This window comes from Dromiciops gliroides, chromosome 2 (genome assembly GCF_019393635.1).
Source record: "Dromiciops gliroides isolate mDroGli1 chromosome 2, mDroGli1.pri, whole genome shotgun sequence".
NCBI lineage: Eukaryota > Metazoa > Chordata > Mammalia > Microbiotheria > Microbiotheriidae > Dromiciops > Dromiciops gliroides.
In genome coordinates, this window is record NC_057862.1 from 427,852,671 (window position 1) to 427,864,945 (window position 12,275).

A 12,275-nucleotide genomic window follows, 5' to 3' on the forward strand; every position below is an offset into this window, starting at 1 on the left:
TCCCAAGGATCTGACCAGCTGGATAGCCCGCCCTCTGTGGAGCAGGGCAATGGTTACGATAAAAAGCACATGGGACACTCTGGCAATTCAAATGCATTCTAACACTCACAGTTGCAGATATATTTAGGTAGACATATGTATCCAATGGGTCCTAAAGAATACAGATGGACACACTGAGCTGGCGTCCGGCAGAGATCCGAGCCAGGAGATACAGACACGTAAAGAAAGAAGTCATTGCACACACTCACATAAGGGCCAGCTGGGGCTAGCCCCAGACTCTATCTCTGAAATATTCCCTGAGGAATGACTTAGGGGAGGACCACATTCTCTCCATGGTACTAGCCTAATATGGTACAATGTCTGACTCATGCTGAGGAGACCTGGGTTGAAATTTTGATCTCTGACTTACCACCTCTTTGACCATGAACAAGATATTTCATCTTTCTGAGCCTTAGTTTTCTCATCTATAAATGGGGATAATAGATACTTGCCCTACATTCCTCATCAGCACTATATAAATGAATTATTATTTTCTCTAACTTGCCTTAATAACTTTTTACTTACAACAAAAGTAAATGAAAACAACCACAGCAACAAAACATTCTAAACTGAACGTTGGGAAATTATAATGACTGACTTTGGCCCCAAAGAAGAGATGAGGAGAAAACTCCTTCCCCTACTTCTTTACAGAGGTGGGGGAACTATGGTATGGAATGCCACATATATGTCAGACATTTTTCAACATGTTGGCTGGTTTTGCTGAGATGTTTACTTCCTTTTTTATTCTTGTTATAAAGGGATGACTCTGGGACAGAGAGGGGAAGATTGTAATAGAATTAGCCTAAAAATAACTTGTTATAATTTGTTTGAACAATGATTTGTGTTTCAGCCCAAACTACCCTCTGTGGTAATAAGTTCTGTAAGTTTATTTTCTATTGTGAGGTCTCATTTTTGTTTGCGTGGGAACATTCTCACAACCAACTCACATAATTCTCTAAGGTATCCATGATTTTAAAGTCTAGAATGTGGTGAACAAATCCACACTCCCCTTTCTCTATACCCTCTAGGAGTCGAAAGGCTTCTATCCTATTCCCTCTCAGCTATTGTCTATCCAAACTTCAGCATTCTAATCTTATCGATTGCACTCTTCCACCTCCACGCCTTTGCTCATGCTGTTCCCCCCTGCCTGGAAACCCTTCCCATCTCTGCACTCAGCCAAATCCTAGTCAGGATCAGAAGGACCAGATAAAATTTCAGTTCCTCTGTGTAGCCTTCCTGATTATTCTGGTTCTTGGTGCTTCCCTCCCTCTCTCCCTAGTCAAAATATGCCTGCCTTCCTTTTCCCTAGTCTTAACTCTTAGACATGAAGTACAGAACTAAGTACTTCTGTACTGTATTTGTTGCCCTATGTGGATGGTAAGCTCTTTAAAGGGCAAGGTCTATGTCCTCTGTTTCTTTTATATCCTTCTCTGTGCCTTGCAGGAAGATCCAGGAGGAGCTCAAAACTGAGTTGTCAGCTGACTGAATTAAAAAAACAAAGCCCAAACTCAAATTTCTATAGCCTGAAGGTTTATAAAGAAAGAGTTTTACCCACAATAACCTCATTAAGTAATTCAAATGTCATTACCCTCATTTTAAAGATGAGGGAGGGAGGCAGCTAGATGGTGCAGTGGATATAGCACTGGCCCTGGAGTCAGGAGGACACGAATTCAAATGTGAACCTCAGATACTAGGCGTTTGACCCTGAGGAAGTCACTTAACTCTGATTGCCTCAAAAACAAACACACACACACACAAAAACAAAGCAAATAAAAATTTGTCTTCATATCTCTAGTTCTTAAGACAGTGTCTGGAACACAGTAGGCACTTAATGCTTGTTGATGGATTCAAATTCTACTTCAGGTGCTCATTAGCTGTGTGATTCTAGGTAAGGTATCTCTCAGTATCAATCTCTTTATCTGTTAAATGGGGATAATACAATAGCAGCATCTGCCTCCTTGGGCTCTTGGAGGAGCTAATGAGGTGATGTAAATAAAGTATCATGTGAAATGTAAAGGCCTAGATAAATGCCAGCTCCTGTCATCAGCATTGTCATCATCATCTTTTCTTGCTTTTCCCTGGCTCTGTCCTGACCTACTTTGGGCTCCGAGACCAATATTTGCCTTCTTCTCTATAAACTATCATGGAGACATCATAAAATACCACTAAGAACCAAGGGCGAGGCTGCCAAGGTAGGAGACATATCGGTCAGTCTTTCAATAAGCACTTATTAAGTACCTACTATGTGCCACACACTGTGCTAAGCTCTGGTTATGCAAAAAAAGGTAAAAGGGGCAGCTAGGTGGCACAGTGGATAGAGAACCAGCCCTGGATTCAGGAGGACCTGAGTTCAAATCTGGCTTCAGACACTTGACACTTACTAGCTGTGTGACCCTGGGCAAGTCACTTAACCCCAATTGCGTCACCCCCCCCAAAAAAAGGTAAAAGTTCACAATCTAAGGGACAACATGTGTATAACTATACAAAGATATAGACAAAGATAAATTGGGGCTAGTCTCTGACACTAAGGAGAACTGGGAAAAGATTCTTGCAGAAGGTGGGGCTTTAATTGAACCCTGAAGGAAGCCAGGACTTAGGGATGATATGGGAGAGCATCCCAGACATGGGGGACATCCAGTGAAAATGCTCGGAGTTCAGAGATGGAGAATCATGTTCAAGGAACAGTAGGAAGACAGATGGACGTGCAGCGTTTGCTGTGTTTGTCCCTATAGCTCAGGCCAAGCAGGACTGGCACGACTAGAGGGATGCTGGAACCAGCTCTGGAGTGGATTGTTAAATTTTCATTGAGAGGATGGATGTGGTTTATTATTTTGTTTATTGTCTCAGCTTAAGAAACAGATGAAAAAATGTTAATTATGTAGATTAATCTTAGAAGTCATGTCATACTTTTCAGAGAGCTGGTTGTTAAATATTTACTACCCCCACCCCAAGGCTGCAACCCCGGTTAATGATACTGCATAGGAAGCTGGCTGGTCTAGACATTGAGCATATTACCACATCATCAAGTTTAGACCAGGAGAGAGGTACTCATTGGGACTGAACAAAATGGTGATGAAGGCCAACGGGCCCTCTAGCAATAAACCCTCCTGGGTGCCGTGCACTTAACATAGTGCCTGGTAGACATGAGGTGCTTAATAAATGCTTATTCTTCCCTACCCCCGTAACCCTTCCTCCATTTCTTCTGCAGCTGCCTATGTTGTCCTCAGTTGTCTGTCAAGGAATACTCCTCTCAGCGGCTAACTAATAGCAGGTGTCACCTTGCCAAAGGGTAGGACTGTTTTGCTCTAGTGGTGGATCTGTGTTCTCCTTGACATGAATCTTCCCACCATGTGGGTACATTGAAAGCCACCCATTCCTTCTTCCCCATAGAATAGAGATTCTCCCATCCCATCCCATGCCTTCCTTCCTTCTTTTTTCTTTTGTAATTGGGGTTAAGTGCCTTGCCCAGGGTCAGACAGCTAGTAAGTGTCTGAAGTCAGATTTGAACTCATGTCCTCCTGACTCCAGGGCTGGTGTGCCAACTAGCTGTCCCCCTCTCATGTCTTTCCTTCCATCCTCTATGGTGTATCCTGGAATAATGAACTACCTAGGAGACTCTTCAGCATGGTACAGCATGGTATAGATGGAAAGAGTCAGAAGAACTAGGATTAAATCCTGGTGTCGTCACCTATTAACTGTGTGACCTTGGGAAAGTCACATAACCTCTTTGTTTCTTCTTCACTTAAAAAAAAGGAAAGAAGGGGGAGGGGGAGAGTGTTGAATTAGTTCTTATCTTGGGTTCCTTCTAGCTCTAAATTTTAGAGAAAAATCATTTGTCCTTAAAAAAATGAATCTCTAATGTTGGAATTTCAGACACCGCTAGGTAACAAAGAGAGCAAAAGAGATACTTCTTCCCAATATACCCTACATAAGACCTGCTCTATGTAAAGGCTTCTGTCCCAGGACTGCAGCTCCCTTATGAGGGGTAGATATATATCTTGCCTTCCTCCAAGTCATCCATCTATCTACTGAAGGAAAAATGGAACAAAGAATGGTAGATTCCCACAATTCCCTGGAACTGGGCTTATTAGTATGAAATTTTGAGCATGAGTTAAATGGCATGGTATTAGTATAATACTTTGGGCATGGAGATAAATGATATTATTAGCATGATACTCTGAGTATGGAGATAAATGGCATGCTATTAGGATGATACTTTGAGCATAAAAATAAATATCAGTATGCTACTTTGGGCACAGAGATAAATGGCATATGATACTGTGGGTATGGGAATAAATGACATATTGTTATTGTGATACTTTGTGCATGAGAGAAAAGGCATGCACGGTAGAAGAAAGAGCCCTGGATTAGACATGAGGAAGCCTGGCTTCTAGACCTGGTTATATTACTATGCTCTCCAGGCCTCAGTTCCCTTATCTAGGAAATAAAGGAACTGGACTCGATTCTCTAAAATCCTTCCAGCTCTAAATATTGGACTCAGCAGTATCCTGGGAAAAGCCCTGGAAGTGGAATCAGAAGATCAAAGTTTGAGCTCCAATCCATCCTGCCACTTACTAGCTGTGTGATCTCAGGTGACCTCACTTGATTTCTCTGAGCCTCAGTTTCTCTGAAAATGATGAGAGCAATATTTATACTCCCTTGTTACGTGGATCAAATGAGACAATGTATGCAGAGGGGGCTCTACAAACATAAGCTAGGAGGACCACGATGATTTTACTCCATTCAAACCATCTTTGGATGCCTGACTGTGGTCCTGAGGTGAGCTGGAGTTCTAGGAGGGGACAGGAGTGGAGGGTGGCTAATCCAGCTAAAATGGCTTCTGAAATGGGGCTAATAGTAAACCATGTCTGCTGTCTGAGGAGAGGTCTAGGTGATCAACCAACCACAAACATTTCTCCAATACCTACATAGTGCCAGGCATGATGTTAAGGATGTAAAAAAATTCTCACCAGAAGGCTGATTTCCTAAAGCACAAAGTCTGATCACATCACTCTCCTGTTCAAGAGGTTTCAGTGATTCCCTGATTCTTTTGGAATAAAATACAAACTCCTTAGCTCAGGATTTAAAACCCTTCATAATCTAGTTCCAATCTGCATTTCCAGATTTGTTCTTCATTAGTTTCTTTGCACATGTCTACTTCTTGCCTTTTTTGGGGGGGGGGGCGGGGCAATGGGGGTTAAGTGACTTGCCCAGGGTCACATAGCTAGTAAGTATCAAGTGTCTAAGGCCAGATTTAAACTCAGGTACTCCTGAATCCAGGGCTGGGGTGCTTTATCCACTGTGCCACCTAGCTGCCCCCTTCATGTCTACTTCCTTTTCCCTTAGATGTGTACTTCACTTCTTGATTCTGAAGCTGTGGGCCACACTGCTCATCTGCTACTACCAGCTTACCCTCACCCCCAAGCCTTTTCAACCTCCATAGTGGTTGCCAGGTCCCCAGGAGATAATAATCTGTCAGAACTCACTCATTAATGGTTAGCATCCTTCCAACCCATCTTATTCTCTCCATCCCAATGACTTTGAATCACAAACCCTGGTCTTCAAACCCCACTTCCCAATCCTTTACTCCTATCACCCCTCAACCCAACCATGCCAATGTCCCATTGCAGATTAACCCATCCCTTCCACCATGCTCTATGGAGTACCTGCTCCATAGTTAAGAAACTTGCTTTCATTTTCAACCCATTCCTTTCTCCTTCCGTCTTCTGGCATTTGATGAGACATGGTTCCCTTCTGAGGATCTTGTGTCCCTGGCCACCCTAGCTAGCACTGGTTCTACTTACATTAATATCCCCCTACCCAATAGTGGATGAGTTAGAATACTCCTTACTCCCCATTATCACTTTCAGACTCTCCCTTTGCTACCATTTCTTAGTAACCTCTCCTCCTTTGAGGTTCATTTGACCCATAATGATCATCCAATCAAAATTCTGGTAGCTGTTACCTATTCTCTGGACATTCTCCTTCATCAATGATTTCAGTGCCTGTCTCCTCCCCAATTATTGCCTGCATAATAGGGGTTCTCCAACATATGTATTGATACATTCTCAAACAGCCTAAATTTTTTTTTTTTTTGGTGAGGCAATTGGGGTTAAGTGACTTGCCCAGGGTCACACAGCTAGTAAGTGTCTGAGGCCAGATTTGAACTCAGGTACTCCTGAATCCAGGGCCAGTGCTTATCCACTGCGCCATCTAGCTGCCCCCAGCCTAAATTTTTAGTTCCTTCATTTACTCATTTCCCATGACCCCACATCCCCACCTCAGCTACAGAAATGGTCATATGCTTGATATTGGAATACTCAGAAGCGATCTACTTTCATGTTCATGAACTCAGAAATTAATTTCCCTAATCATAATGTGTTATTTTATCTTTCCCTTTTGTCTTACAACCTTTAGCTCTGTTATTTGTGCTCACTGTGATATCCAATTCTTCCACTCCCAAGTTCTTTCGCAGGCCATCAGTATTGTCCTCACAACATTCTCCCCTCTTCTCCATCCTGACCTCTTGGTGAAACAGTCCAACTCTGGACTATCTTCTACTCTTAATTCCCTTGCCCCCTTATTTCTTTCTTTCTTTCTTTCTTTATTTGTTTGTTTGTTTTTGGTGAGGCAATTGGGGTTAAATTACTTGCCCAAGGTCACACAGCTAATAAGTGTTAAGTGTCTGAGGCTGGATTTGAACTCAGGTCCTCCTGAATCCAGGGCTGGTGCTCTGTCCACTGCACCACCTAGCTGCCCCCTTATACTATCGTTATCTTTCCCTCCCAAGGACTAGCCTTGGATTTCTCCCCTAATTTACCACCTTCACTCCAATTCACATGCTTCTGAGCAAAAGTTGGAGAAAAGTAGGAAATTGCTGATGGAGACCACTAAAAATTTATGCTATATAATCCCAACTGGTTCCTCAATTCACCCAAACAGTCCTTTCATACTTCCCTAATTGATTCACTAACTCACACATCACAGCAGCTTTCCATCCTCCTCAAATCTCCCTAACTACCCCCACTGCTCAGTTGAGAACCATGCCTCATATTTCACTAAAAAACTGTAGCTGTTCACCAAGAGCTCCTTCATCTCCCTTCCTTTTCATCTCATCATTCAGATGACTTTTACCCCTATCCTCTCCCTTATGCTGTCTCATATAAAGAGGTGCACCTACTCCTTACCTTCTATAGGTACACATGATCCCATTTCACCCATTTCATCCCATTTTATCATTCATTTTCATTCTCATTCTCATTCTCCCCCCCCTCCCCATCTCTAATTGTGTTCCCATCTACTGGCTGCTTCCTTGTTTCCACAAGCATACCCATATCTTCCCTATTCTTAACAAATCCTCATCTGGCCTGTCCATACCCACTAGCTATAAATAATCCTATTTTGAGACTAAATTCCTTGGGAAAAAAATCCATATACAATCAATGATTCTACTTCTTTTCTTCTCATTCTCTTCTTAATTCTCTGAAGTCTAGCTTACAACCTCACTAACTACAATTGCTCTGCAAAGTTACCAATGATCTCTTAGTTAACATATCTAATGGCCTTTTCTCGGTCCTCATCCTTCATAACCTCTTTGCAGCATGACACTATTCATCACCCACTCCTCCTTGATACTCTCTTCTCTCTAGATTTTTCTCCTATCTAACCATTTCTTTTCCATCATTTTTGTTTGATCTTCATGCATATGCCCCCTTTTCTAACACAGCAACCACCCATTACACGCCCTCATCACATTATGCCTAGACTACCACAAAAGCTTTCTGGTTGGTCCTCCTGCTTCAAGTCTCTCCCTACTCCAGGCCATCCTACATTTAGCTATCAAAGTGAATTTCTCAAAGCTAAGGTTTGATCATGTCACCTACCTCCATCTCCACCATCTTCTTCCTATTACCTCCAGAATCAAATATAAAGTCCTCTGTTTGGTTTTTAAAGCCCCTCATAACCTGGCTCTTTCTTACCTCAACAACCTTCTACTTCTGTCCACACACTCTAAAAGCCAGTGACCCCGGCATCTTTGCTATTCCTTGAACAAGGCATCCCATCTCTTGGCTGTTTACCATACCTGAAATTCTCTATAGCCTTACCTTTCCTTCTTGGCTTTCTCAAAGTCTTGGCTAAAAGTCCATCTTCTGAAAGAAGGTCTCACTTAATGCTAGTACTTTCTGACCAAGATATTATCTCTGATGCATCCTATGTATGTGTGTATGTATATATGCATGTATGGTTGTTTGCATGTTGTCTCCCCCACTTTGACTATTGGTGACTTGAGAGTAGGGACTATTTTTGCCTTTCTTTGCATTCCCCAAACTCAACATAATATCTATCACATAGTAGGCACTTAAAAAATACTTATTGACTGACAGCACAGACTGTCCCCCATACTTGGAATACACTTCCTCCCTATCTTCAACTGTTAGAATCTTTGTCTCTTTTCAAGGCTCAGCTCATGGGACACCTTCTCTAGGCAGTTTTTCCTAATCTTCTGAGCTATTAGTGGTTTCTCCCTGCTAAAATTGTCATGCATATACTTCTATGCTCACATAGTATATCTCCCCAATAACATGTAAGCTCTTTGAAGTCAGGGGCTGTTTGGAATTTTGTTGTTGCCTCTATGTCCCTTGAACCAAATAATAGGTCTGTCATAAATGCTAATTTGATTGAGAGGGTGGTGTGGTGAGGAATGAATCCGCTGGCAAGTTGCAGCTCACAAAGACTATTCTAAGGTATAGATGGGTTTCAATCTACATAGGTAAATGGAGACAGATGTGCATGAAAGTGCAGAGCTTTGGAGAATCAAGATGCTACAGATGACGTTCCCAGATGATGTTCCTGGGAATTTGGTTTGGGTTTCAGCCCTTTGCTGTGATCATCACCAATTATCATCACAATTTTTTGTTTTGTTTTGTGTGTGTGTGTGGGGGGGTTTTTGTTGTTTTTTTTTTTCAGGGCAATGAGGGTTAAGTGATTTGCCCAAGGTCACATGGCTAGTAAGTGTCAAGTGCCTGAGGTGGATTTGAACTCAGGTCCTCCTGAATCAAGGGCCGGTGCTTGATCCACTGTGTCATCATTATTATTATTATCATTATTTTATGTGACCAGCAGGGGTCACTACAAAACAAGGTTAAACCTTTCCTTCCCTCACACTAGCAACACCTTCCAAGAAAAAACACAGCAGTCATAAAGAGGCTTCAGAACATTGTCTCCCCCCCCCCCCCGAAATACAGGCTCTTTCTAAATGTGGGCTGCCTGCTCTTTTCCCAGTCCCGGGGAACAGGCCAGGAAGTGAGCCAATGACTAAACTTGGGGTTTCTGGGGGTGGGGAGCGATTCCAGTGGGTAGGTGAGACGGCAAAGCCTTCTGAGAGGAGGATTTGCCTGAAGTAACAACTGCCTTCTTTTTGTATTCCAGACCCAGTTCTGCAAGAAGTGGATCTGAAAACTGGATTCACTTGACCAATGTGAAAAATACCAGTGAATATGAGAAGATCTGTCCAGAGTAATATAGAGGGGAAAAAAAGCAAACCCTGGACAACACGAACACTGGCCACAACATTGCAAATTACAATAACAATAATAATAACAAAAGCAATAAAAAAATCTGAAAGCAAAACACATGGAAGAAGAGGGCAGAAGGGGCCATGGAAGCAGAGTGTTCTCATAATTATTTCAAGTTCATAAACTTTTGAGAAATGCATAAATTGGGAAGGAAAAGGAAAAGGGAAAAAAGAGAAAAGGAGAGAAGTAGAGGAAGAGACACAAAAAGGAGGAAAGAGAGAGGGAGAGAGTAAGAAGAAAAAGAGACAGAGGGACAGAGACAGAAGGGAGGAAAAGGGGGGACAAGGGGAATGGGGAATCTCAGATTACTTACTTATTTTGCAGGGTGGAATCACTTCTAAGCATTCCTTATGTGCCCCAACCCCACATTTAGTGCAAAGATAGCCTTGATAGAAAGTCCCCCTGAACAGGCAAATGGGGGAAAAAAAGGAAAGGAAAAAAAAATGAGACTTTGTCTTTGTCTTTGCCCCTAAGTTTTGCTTAGAAATCTTCAAAATTCCCCTTGCCTACAGGGATCAAGCCCAAACTCCTCCAACTAGTATTCCATAAGACTCTCTACAATTTGACTTCAATCTAACTTCCCTAACTAGTTGAGCAAGTCAGCTTCTCTGAGCCTCAGTTTCCTCATCTGTAAAATGGGGAGGGGTAGACAAGTTGACCCCTAAGATCCCTTCTTGCTCTAAAGCCATGATCCTAAGATCCTTCCATAAACCTTGGCTCTAGTCAAGCGCGTCTACTTCCTGACCCCAACCACACCCACCCACTACCAGATGCCCTTTCCATTTCCACCCTTGTATCCTGGCTCCTGGCTGTATTTCTATAGGGAACACAGTCCTCCTCCTCCTTCCTCTCTGCCTGTCTAAATTCTACCCCACCATCAGAGCCCAGCTCAGGATCCTTGAGGTCAGGGTTGGCAGAGTTATGAACACACAGTGGATTCTCAATAAATATCTCCTGAATGAATGGATGCATTTATATTTAAACTAAACCTATAGCAGTCCAGAGAGTTTTTTTAGCTCAAGGACACACCCTCAGGGTGGAGGATTTAGAATTTGGCATCACTGCCAGGAAGAAATGTTTCCTTTCTAAAAGAAAATAATATATTCTTTAAAAAGCCTACAGAAAATGAACAAGGAACAATTTTACATGAAGGTGACTTTAAGTAAAGGATCAACTGCACTTTGCAAAGTCATCCACTGGGAAATTTGGATGGTGGGGCTAAGGTGTGGTACAGTGGAAGGAGCACTGGATTTGGATTAAGAGATTGTTGTTCAGTCTTGTCCAACTTTCGATGACCCCATTTTGGGTCCCAGATACTGGAGTGATTTGCCATTTGCTTCTCCAGCTCAGTTGACAGATGAGGAACTGAGGCAAAGAAGGTTAAGTGACTTGCCCAGGGTCATACAGCTAGTGATAGTCTGAGATCAGATTTTTAACTCATGAAGATGAGTCTTCCTGATTCAAAGCCCAGTGCTCTATCCATTGTGTCACCTAGATTCAGAGAACCTGAGTTCAAATTCTGACTGCTACTTATCTCCTTAGGCAAGTCACCTAACCTCTCTGGTTATCCACTTCTTCATTTGTAAAAGGAAGGAGTTGGGCTAAATGAACTCTAAGGTCCCTTCTAGCTCTAAATCTATGAGTTTTCATTTCTTCCCAGATCATCCTGGTGAGTTACACACTCCTCTCTGATGGCCTGGAGCAAAAAGGCTCGAGAAATAAGGAGGTGCCCTGTTGCTTCTAGCAGATTCTGGGCCATGGCAGGAATGTGGCAGATGGGAATCAAGCAGATGTGGGCTCCTCTCACCTTAAGAACATCTTGCATGCTTTGCAGTTGGTTGTCTTGTCGAATGTGTACATCTGGAAGTTGTGATGATTTGCATTGGCCTTTTCTGGTTTAATGTTTGACCTGACAAAAAGGGACAGAACAGAGGCCACACTGAGCGATACCTGCTGTGCCCCCCGCCCCCGGGGCCGTTCCTGTCTTTTGGGCTTTCTGAGCTCCTTGACCTCTAAAAGACCTAGGGAAACATCTTAAAGACTATCCTGTCCCTTCATTTTATTTTTAATAGATAAAAACACCAAGGCTCCAAGGGGTTATGTGGCTTGTCCGAGGTCACACAGGTAGAAAGCAGCAGAACATAGATTCCAATCCCATTGCTTTTCTGACTCCAAATGCCCAACACCTGCTCCTGCACCCCATGGCCTCCAATGGGGGCAAGACATGTTTCTGTGCAGGGGAAAGAGCCTGAGGCTGCTTGTCAGATCACTATGGTTCTTATTCCACCATGACTTTGTGCCTGACATTGGGCCAATTACCTTCCCGCTCTGGGCCTTAGTTTCTCCATTTACAAAATGAAAGGTAGCCTAGACATGCTTTAAGACCCTCTTCTGGCACTAAGCTCTTGTGGTTTTCTAAGATCCCAGTCCTAAAAACGTCAGAGTGCACTAATCATGACCAGCATTTTTCCCCCTTAATCATCAAATATGCAGACTTACTGAAGTTACAGAAAGGGGGATTTTTGGTGAGACTATAACGGCTGCTAAAATAAACACCTTTGTTTGAAACCCACCCCTAAGCCTGTGGTAGACAGAGATACTAGGAGAATGTCTCATCCCATATGGGGTTTGTTTTAGAAGTGTCTGACTTCTCTGAGATGG

General features: G+C 42.8%; 1 protein-coding gene across 7 annotated transcripts in view; it reads right to left on the reverse strand.

The window, feature by feature from the left end:
* VAV2 (vav guanine nucleotide exchange factor 2) overlaps positions 1-12,275 on the reverse strand; it is a 453,394-nt gene that overhangs the window by 20,056 nt on the left and 421,063 nt on the right. For 6 of the 7 annotated variants that reach the window (XM_043987096.1, XM_043987093.1, XM_043987091.1 and 3 more), the window contains 3 exons: positions 11,422-11,523; positions 9,928-10,016; positions 110-151 (listed from right to left, as the gene is read on the reverse strand). In XM_043987096.1, the coding sequence (XP_043843031.1) occupies positions 110-151; positions 9,928-10,016; positions 11,422-11,523 (233 nt within the window). The remainder of the gene's footprint in view (positions 1-109; positions 152-9,927; positions 10,017-11,421; positions 11,524-12,275) is intronic. The other variant, XM_043987094.1, reaches the window with a different exon arrangement.